At 45.6% G+C, this 10,326-nt stretch overlaps 1 protein-coding gene across 2 annotated transcripts in view; it reads left to right on the forward strand.

Moving 5' to 3' along the window:
* LOC140392004 (proteasomal ATPase-associated factor 1-like) overlaps positions 1–9,730 on the forward strand; it is a 61,812-nt gene extending 52,082 nt beyond the window's left edge. For both annotated transcript variants that reach the window (XM_072477137.1, XM_072477138.1), the window contains 3 exons: positions 5,550–5,632; positions 6,108–6,190; positions 8,014–9,730. In XM_072477137.1, coding sequence (XP_072333238.1) covers positions 5,550–5,632; positions 6,108–6,190; positions 8,014–8,091 — 244 coding nt within the window. In that variant the 3' untranslated portion in view covers positions 8,092–9,730. The remainder of the gene's footprint in view (positions 1–5,549; positions 5,633–6,107; positions 6,191–8,013) is intronic.
* Positions 9,731–10,326: the final 596 nt, after the last annotated feature.

The raw sequence follows: 10,326 nt of genomic DNA on the forward strand, positions 1-10,326 counted from the left end.
AAGCTCGTAATGCTCCCATCAATTTTTTTTAAAAGGCCTTAGTAATCAGGATGGGGAGGCACTGAAACACGAAAAGAAACCTCGGGAGGACCACCATCTTGACCGCCTGTACTCTGCCCGCCAATGACAGGGGCACCATATCCCACCTCTTAAAGTCCTCCTCCATCTGCTCTACCAGTCGCATCAGGTTAAGTTTGTGTAGGGTTCCCCAGTTCCTGGCCACCTGAATCCCCAGGTATCGAAAATTCCCTGTCACTCTCCTCAGTGGCAGAGCATCTATCCCCCTGCCCTGTTCCCCGGGGTGCATCACAAAAAGTTCGCTCTTTCCCATATTTAATTTATATCCCGAGAACTCTCCAAACTCCCTGAGTATCTGCATTACCTCTGGCATCCCCTCTACTGGGTCCGCCACATATAGCAGTAAATCGTCTGCATATAGTGACACTCAATGTTCCTCCCTCCCCCCTCTAAGCACCCCCCTCCACTTCTTAGAGTCCCTCAGCGCTGTGGCCAATGGCTCAATTGCCAATGCGAACAGTAACGGGGACAGGGAGCACCCCTGTCTTGTACCCCTATGTAATCTGAAGTAACCCGATCTTTGCCTATTTGTAACAACGCTTGCCACCGGGGCCCTGTACAGGAGTCTAACCCATCTAATGAACCCCTCCCCGAACCCAAATCTCTTCAGCACCTCCAGCTGGTCCAAAAAGTGTATCATTCCCTCTTTCCCCTCTGGGGGTTGGGACTTATACAGCCTCTCATAAAATGTCTTGAACACCTCGTTCACTTTCCCTGCTCTCTGCTCCATCTTTCCCGTTTCGTCCCTAACTCCTCCGATCTCTCTCGCCGCCCCTCTCTTTCGAAGTTGTTGGGCCAGCAGCCGGCTCGCCTTTTCCCCATGTTCATATTGTATTCCCTGTGCCTTCCTCCACTGCGTCTCTGCCTTTCCCGTGGTCAGCAGGTCAAACTCCGTCTGTAGTCTTCGTCTTTCCCTGTATAGCCCTTCCTCCGGGGCGTCCGCATACTGCCTATCCACCCTCAGAATTTCCCCAACCAATCTCTCTCTTTCTTTACCCTCTTGTTTCCCCCTGTGGGCTCTAATGGAAATCAGCTCTCCTCTAACCACCGCCTTCAGCGCTTCCCGTACTACCCCCACCTGGACCTCCCCACCGTCATTGACCTCTAGGTATCTTTCGATGCATCCCCTCACCCTTCCGCATACCCCCTCGTCCGCCAGTAGTCCCATGTCTAATCTGCAAAGTGGGCGCTGTTCCTTTTCCTCTCCTAGATCCAGATCCACCCAATGTGGGGCGTGATCTGAAACGGCTATAGCCGAGTACTCCGTTCCTGCCACTTTCGGGATCAGCGCCCTTCCCAAGACAAAAAAGTCTATCCGGGAGTATACTTTATGGACGTGGGAGAAGAAGGAAAACTCTTTCCCCATCGGTCTGGCAAATCTCCACGGATCTACCCCTCCCATCTGCTCCATAAATCCCTTAAGCACCTTGGCCGCTGCCGGCCTTCTCCCGGTCCTGGATCTGGACCGGTCCAGCACTGTGTTAAAATCCCCCCCCGCCCCCATTACCAAGCTTCCCGCCTCCAGGTCCGGGATACGTCCCAGCATTCGCTTCATGAATCCCGCGTCATCCCAGTTCGGGGCGTATACGTTCACCAGCACCACTGCCTCACCTTGCAATCTGCCACTCACCATCACGTACCTGCCCCCACTATCCACCACTATGATCTTAGCCTCGAACGATACCCGTTTCCCCACCAGTATTACCACCCCTCTGTTTTTCGCATCTAACCCTGAGTGGAATACCTGTCCCACCCATCCTTTCCTTAGTCTAACCTGATCCGCCAATTTCAGGTGCGTCTCCTGGAGCATAACCACATCCGCCATCAGTCTCTTTAAGTGCGCAAACACCCTTGCCCTCTTAATCGGCCCATTTAAACCTCTCACATTCCACGTGATCAGCCGGGTTGGGGAGCCGTTTACCCCCCCCCCCCCCCCCCCCCCCCCCCCCCCCCCCCGTCGACTAGCCATCCCCTTTTGTAAGCCAGCTCCTCACCCAGGTCCCACGCACCCGTCTGTCCCCCAGACGGCGCCCTCCCGTCCCGACCACCTCGTCTCGTATCAGCTCCCCCTTACCCTCAGCAGCAGCAGCCCAGTTAATCCCCCAACCCCCCCCCCCCCCCCCCCCCCGCTAGATTCCCCTCTAGCTTGATTGCTCCCCCCATATTGCTTCCGGGAGTCAGCTAACTCTGGCTGACCTCGGCTTCCCCCGTTTATCCTTTGACCTCCCTGTGTGTGAGGCCCCCTTCCTTCCTGCGCCCTTTTTCCCGCCTCAATTTCCATAATGCGGGAAAAAACCTGAGCTTCCCTCTCGGCCCCGCCCCTAATGGCGCAGTTCCCTCATTCCCCTTCCCTGTCCCCTTTTCCACCGGCGCCCACATTTCTTCGTGTGTGTCCCCTCAGGGGTGGGGGGGAAGAAAAAATTCCCGGTCCAACATTGTTACATATTAGCCCTCCCCTCTCTCCACTTTACATTTCTGTGCCACCACCTCGCTACCTCTCTCCAGACATCAATTTCTCAAGTCTAGTCCAATTTCTCTTCCTGAATGAATGTCCATGCCTCCTCCGCCGTCTCGAAGTAGTGGTGTTTGCCCTGGTGTGTGATCCACAACCTTGCCGGCTGAAGCATCCCAAATTTGACTTTCTTCCTATGGAGCCGGACCGCCTTGGCCCGATTGAAGCTCGCCCTCCTTCTCGCCACCTCCGCACTCCAATCTTGATATACGCGTATCACCGCGTTCTCCCACTTGCTGCTCCGTGTCCTCTTAGCCCAACTCAGGACCATCTCCCTATCCCTGTAGCGATGGAACCTCACCACTATTGCTCGTGGTGTTTCCCCTGCCTTTGGTCTTCTCAAGAGGACCCGGTACGCTCCCTCCACTTCCAGGGGGCCCGTTGGGGCCTCAGCCCCCATTAGAGTATGGAGCACGTACTCACATACGCCCCAGCATCAGCTCCCTCTGTCCCTTCGGGGAGACCCAAAATCCGTAGGTTCTTCCTCCTCGAGCTGTTCTCCAGGGCTTCCAGCCTATCTATGCACCTCTTATGTAGTGCCTCGTGCGTCTCCGTTTTTACCACCAGGCCCTGTATCTCGTCTTCGTTCTCGGCTGCCTTTGCCTTCACTCCACGGAGGTCTATCGCCTGGACCTTCTGTGTTTCCTTCAATCCCTCGATTGCCAGTAACATCGGCGCCAGCACCTCTTTCTTGAGCTCCTCCACACATCGTTGGAGGAACTCCTGCTCTTCCGGGCCCCATACCATCTGGGCTCCCTCGGCCGCCATCTTGCTTCTCCCTTCTCTTCCCTGCCGCTGCTCCAGAGGATCCTCCGCAATCTGGACACTGCTGTCGCTCCTTTCCATCCACACCCGGGGGGACTTCTTCCTTTGTCACCTCACACTGGGTTTGGCCGTAAAAATTTTCCATTGGGGCTCCCGATAAGAGCCCAAAAGTCCGTTGAAACGGGAGGTGCCGAAATGTGCGGCTTAGCTGGTCATCGCCGCAACCGGAAGTCCTTGTAATATATTTTTAACAGAATTATTTGCAATTCGCTAACAACCTGCATTTAAAGAGCATCCATAACACACAAAAATATTCCTAAATAGAAGGAAAAGGGATGCCCAACCAGAAGGGAAATGTGTGTGAGATTTTTAAGAGATTCGGATGGGGAGTTCCAAAGAGTAGCACTGAAGTCACTGAATGATCTGCTACTGGTGGTTGAATCAAAGGAGGGATGATACATAGATGCTGGAGGCATTTGGAAGGAGAGAGGGTGACCATGGGATTTATGGACAATAAATCAGCAGACACTGAGCTGGAGAACAGTGTGCGACTAATCAAGAACTTGTGTGGGACAGTAATTAGATCTTTCATAAATCGTGAGAGATGATGTAGTGTGTCATCAGTATACACACAAAAGCTGACTGCGTGCCTGCAGGTGATAACTGCTGCTGGACAACGTATAGATGAAGAACAGAATGCAGAGGATAGATCCTTGGGTAAGTGTGCATGAGAGCAAAAAAGCGATTGCTGCAGATGTGCTCAGATGAGTGTGAATGAAATCATGCAAGTCCCATGGCTTGTACCACAGATACGTTGAAGGAGGATTGAGTGGTCAACTGTATGAGGCACTGCAAACAGAAGTATCATGGTCGAGATGTGGCATCATCTGGGCTACTTTATGAAAGCATTTTTTTTTCTGTGCTGATAAAAATGGAAAATTGCTGAGCTAACAAATGATTTAGCCAGTCACCAGATGCCTTGCAACTGTTTCAAGGTAACAATGGCCACGGGGATAAGGAGTTTGGTCCAGCTAACTCCAAACAAAGGGAAACCTTTGCAAGTCATAATCTCCCATACTGGTGCTAATGGCCAAAGCCTTAGTAGTCCTAACGCAATGGTTTCAGCAAAGGAAATGGCAGTTAAAATGATCCGACACCAGTGTCTCCAAAAACAAAAGGAATCCCAACTTCAATTTAACACCTAGATTCTAGCCTTGAGAATATACATCCTGTGTCCAACATTGAGCAAGTTCCGGTTTGATGCTCAAAGTGTGCTGTTTACCATCAAGCTGGTGGCAGCAGAGAGACTTTGGACCCTCTTCAAACCTGCCAACTGCTGAAACCTCGGAAGTCATGCCTCCAGACCAACTCATTCTACATACCTTCTCCTGTCGTGCAAGCCTCTGGAAAGACAGGAGCACTCTACAGTCAGCCAACCACCCCGCAAAGGAACAATCCTGTTGACTTTTATTCTGGACTCAGGACCCAGGTAAAACTGGTGCTTGTATTTTTTTTGTGGTTGTGCCGTGAATCCTTTTCCCTTATCCCCATTAATTGTGTAAGTAAAAAGGAATGGTCGTTGTGAAACCCCTCTCGCCGGTGTAAAAATAAACCAACCCTTTTTATTTTCCCCTTTCTCGGGTGTGCCAGTTAGTAACAGGGGATTGGGACATTTCCAAATTTAAGGATCGGGGAAAATACGCTACCATTTTTTAAAGGAAGAAATTAATACAAAAGAAAACACCTTTCTTCTTATGGACTGGTAGAGAGTTGGGAAAATTAAGTTTTAAATTGACCCCCCACCACTGTCCATAATGGAAAGAATAAAGCTCCAGACCACAGTTGTAGAAGTGGTCATTCATGCCTTTGGTTAGGATTGTTATGGTGCAGTGGTAAGGATGGAAGTTGTCCTGTGAAGTTCAGTAGAGGGACATGGTGGTGGGAGGAGGACTTGGAGAGGAGAAGGAAGGGTTGGGTAGATGGAAGGTAACTATATTAATTTTTATGGAGAGAGGAACAGATCGTGAGGTAAGGAAGCCATTAACTAATGTGAGAGTGAGAAGGAGAGTTGCATGATGAAGAATTGAATTTCATAACTTCACATGGATCCTCTCCAGGATCTCTCCAATGTGCCACAATCTCCAGATAGTGTGGTGAATGGTACAAATAACCTCAATTTATTTTGTGTTTGCAGAGCTCCTCTACGGCTTATCCATCGATCAGGTGCGCCAGTGCTTTCCTTGATGCCCTGTAGAGAAGGCTTTATGGCTAGCCATGGTACAGTAGCATTTATTTATCTAGCTATGTGTGCGTTACACATGCGCATACACATTGTAGGGAAAAAAAATTGTTGCATCTTAACTAGTGTGCTTGTGTTAGATTATATTAGAGACATGTTTCTGGTCACATTAACGCCTGGTGATAAATGAATGTCTTGTGGGAACAGAAATAGACATGTAAATGCTGACACACAGCGACCAGGCTTGTACATAGACAATGACTACTTGGTGAATTGCTGGAACATATCTCACACTGATGGATCTATGTTCCCAACAAGAATTAATATCTTTAGAAGAAGTGGGGGGGAACTAAAGAGGGAAAACAAATTCTCATCAGAACTGGGAACTAACCTTAAATATACGATAATATGATTTGTTTATTGAAGCATGGTCAAATTAGCTGAAACCATAGCAGATGTAACCTGCAGCCAAGTATTCAAATCCATCTCATTTTGTAACTATTATTGTTTCAGGTGATGGAAGTTGTTATGTTATCCAACAAGATCAAGATTATGTTATTGAATTTACAGGGCCTGACTGTGACCCCGTTTACAAGGTAAGCAAAACAACATATTTCTTTCAGCGATGGTTGGTCGTGCCAAGCAAAAGAACATAAGAACTAGGAACAGGAGTAGGCCATCTGGCCCCTCGAGCCTGCTCCGCCATTCAATGAGATCATGGCTGATCTTTGTGGACTCAGCTCCACTCTCCGGCCCGTACACCATATCCCCGAATCCCTTTATTCTTTAGAAAGGTATCTATCTTTTTCTTAAAAACGTTTAAAGAAGGAGCCTCAACTGCTTCACTGGGCAAGGAATTCCAGAGATTCACAACCCTTTGGGTGAAGAAGTTCCTCCTAAACTTGGTCCTAAATCTACTTCCCCTTATTTTGAGGCTATGCCCCCTAGTTCTGCTTTCCCCGACCAGTGGAAACAACCTGCCCGCATCTATCCTATCTATTCCCTTCATAATTTTATATGTTTCAATAAGATCCCCCCGCATCCTTCTAAACTCCAATGAGTACAGTCTCAGTCTACTCAACCTCTCGTCATAATCTAATCCCCTCAACTCTGGGATCAACCTAGTGAATCTCCCCTGCACTCCCTCCAGTGCCAATATGTCCTTTCTCAGGTAAGGAGACCAAAACTGAACACAATACTCCAGATGTGGCCTCACCAACACCTTATACAATTGCAGCATAACCTCACTAGTCTTGAACTCCATCCCTCTAGCAATGAAAGACAAAACTCGATTAGCCTTCTTAATCACCTGTTGCACCTGCACACCAACTTTTTGCGACTCGTGCACCAGCACACCCAGGTCCCTCTGCACAGCAGCATGTTTTAACATCTTACCGTTTAAATAATAATCCATTCTGCTGTTATTCCTCCCCAAATGGATAGCCTCACACTTGGCAACATTGAATTCCATCTGCCAGACCCTAGCCAATTCACCTAACCTATCCAAATCCTTCTGCAGACTTCCGGTATCCTCTGCATGTTTTGCTTTACCACTCATCTTAGTGTCGTCTGCAAACTTTGACACATTGCACTTGGTCCCCAACTCCAAATCGTCTATGTAAATTGTGAACAACTGCGGGCCCAACACTGATCCTTGAGGGACCCCACTAGTTACAGGTTGCCAACCAGAGAAACACCCATTTATCCCCACTCTCTGCTTTCTGTTAGTTAACCAATCCTCTACCCATGCTACCACTTTACCCTCAATGCCATGCATCTTTAGTTTATGCAGCAACCTTTTGTGTGGCACCTTGTCAAAAGCTTTCTGGAAATCCAGATATACCACATCCATTGGCTCCCCGTTATCTACTGCACTGGTAACGGCCTCAAAGAATTCTAGCAAATTAGTCAGACACGACCTACCCTTTATGAACCCATGCTGAGTCTGCCCAATGGGACAATTTCCCTCCAGGTGCCCCGCTTTTTCCTCCTTATGAACATAATAAAAAATTAATTTCTCTGAGCTAGGTTTCTCAACCTCTGACTATGAATGTTTGGATTTTTTTAAATTAAAAGTAATTAGTGTGTGAATTTGGAGTTTTGTTGAGACCTGAGGCATGAATTTATGCCTTTTGAATTTTTCTATATGCGTTTGTTTATAATTCTGAAGGATTGGATGCCAAGATCATTATTTTTCGAGTTAAAATTATCAACTAAATGTCATAGCGGAATTAAAGGTGTTGTAGAATATAATTTAATAACGTAGCAGCTGCATACTCTGCAAAAGTGTTTATGCTCCTGACAACAGTCCCCACAAGAATTACCAGGAGTAGCAGTTATTCATCACTCTGTGCTACAATACATTTTTGACTTCTCCCATTTTTGTTATACTTGCCTTTCTACACATATTGTATTTCAGGTAGTTTTGTGGGAGAAGTTTGCCTACACATGCTGCAGAGATGGCAGTGTGAGGAAGTACCAACTGCAGAATTTCTGAACACTGCATTGTTCACAAAGAGGGCGCTTCTGACGAAGAGCTGCAGCCTCAGATTAACCTTTCAGTTGCCACAACTGCAAAACAACAAAAATCATCTTTGATGGCAAATAATTCAGAGGCTTGGGACTGCATGTCGTTATGTAGTCTCTGGGAATTGCTGTGTCACTTGTACACTTTGACAAGTCAAATGCAAGGGGATGAATTCCACAAAAGAAGTAAATGAAGTTGTGGTTTTGTAATAATTACAGTCATTGTTATGATTTTTTTAGATAAACAGGTTGGTAAAAATCTCAAAATACTCAGCAGGTCAGACAGCATCTGCAGGGAGAGAAACAGCTCTCTGCAGATCCTGTCTGACCTGCTGAGTATTTCCAGCATGCTCTGTTTATATTTTAGGTTTCCAGCATTCTGATTTTGGGTGGTAAAATCATAATACGGTCTCTATTCTTGAAATTCTGTATGAAAACAATACAGTTTAGTCCAAGTTATTGAACCATCACTACTGAGAAGAAAAATGGCGTGGAGATGCCGGCATTGGATTGGGGTGGGCACAGTAAGAAGTATTACAACACCAGATTAAAGTCCAACAGGTTTGTTTGGAATCACTAGCTTTCGGAGCGCAGCTCCTTCGTCAGGTGAGAAATGCAATTTGTGTTCATGCTTGACACTCGACTGATGAAGGAGCTGTGTTCCGAAAGCTAGTGATTCCAAACAAACCTGTTGGACTTTAACTTGGTGTTGTAAGACTTCTTTCTGAGAAAATAAATGGTGTTCTACAGTTCTGTTTTGGCTTTTAAATAAATATGTGAGGAAGTAAAAATACCTTATTGCCACATTGTGAATTTAAGATGACTAGGAATCGATGTTGCTTTAATAAATTTCTCAATCTTTTTATCTTTCACTTGTAATTATGTCTTGTGTATCATTCATCATTTGCTGATCACCAAGAAATGCCTAAATCTCCTTGCCTTAGCTGGGGATTTAATATGAAATATGGTTTTCTTGATGTGCAGTTGTGAAGCCATTTCATGGACATGCAATGCAGGCAAGGATGCTTTTGTTGCAGCAAAGGGCACACAAATTTGTATATAGACTAAACATTTTGCAACATAGGCCGCACAATATGTACCAAGAAACTACCTACCCCAAGTAATAATTGTGTTGAACTTTTTGAAAAATCACCTTTCCACTAAGTGTGACTACATAAATATGTTTGCGTATACATCTCAATGTATTGAATTTTAAAGGGACATAAAGAAATGTGGAACACCATTTTAATGTACTGAACATTACTTATTAACCAAGGAAAATTGAGATCTGTTGAGTGAGGTTTGCAGTCCAACCACAAGTTAATATTATTTAGCAATTGTTGCTTATGTAGTAGACTAAAAACGTCTATCATGTAATGTACCTTTTGACCATTTTGAAGACCTGGATTATTTGTCCCCCTCAATCTTTTCTCCATTAGAAGCAGGTCCAATTCAGTTGTTTTTTTTCTCAAGTCTTGAAATTATTCTTCCTGCTCCTCCCTACTCTCCTGTAAAGAAGGTGTCAAGAATTGCTCAATATATATTGCTTACTTTTATCAAAAATGAATTTCAGCCTAATTTGATTGCAAATAAAAAAGACTATGAAAATTTGTGTGAGAGTTTCATTTAGCCTTGTGGACAGTATCCTTTTGCTAACTGGATAATTTCAGTGCTTGACTTATCATATTCAAATGTTTTTTCCACATTTGAGGCCCATCCATACTGTATATGTTACATAGATCTTGTGCCACATTATATTACTTTTATTCCAACATTAAATTCTGTTTGGCATATCTAATAGTTGGCAAAGAAAGTAAAAATATTCGTACGTCTCGCTGTCCTTGTAAACAAAAATATATTCATCAAAACACTCCTTGACAATTAAAATCAAATGTCCGACCTCACTGAAGATCCATCACTTTGAGCGTGCTGTCGTGGCACTACTGATGGGCAGGAGCCACCTATATTCTGAATCACTGAACATTACTTTAATGGGGCCTATGATTCAGCATTGTCCTGATGGTTGATCTGGAGTAAAACTTGAACATCTACTAGTTGGTGGGTGTGGAAATGAACTATTTGCTCAATAATAGAAAAAAAAGATACCACCTCAGCAAGGGGAGAACATTTGGTTGGGGAAGAGAAACATCGAATTGTTATAATTTGAACCAATTCTAAACACTACTTGTGCTTTCAGCAGAAACAC

This window comes from Scyliorhinus torazame, chromosome 15 (assembly GCF_047496885.1).
Source record: "Scyliorhinus torazame isolate Kashiwa2021f chromosome 15, sScyTor2.1, whole genome shotgun sequence".
Taxonomy (NCBI): Eukaryota; Metazoa; Chordata; class Chondrichthyes; order Carcharhiniformes; family Scyliorhinidae; genus Scyliorhinus; species Scyliorhinus torazame.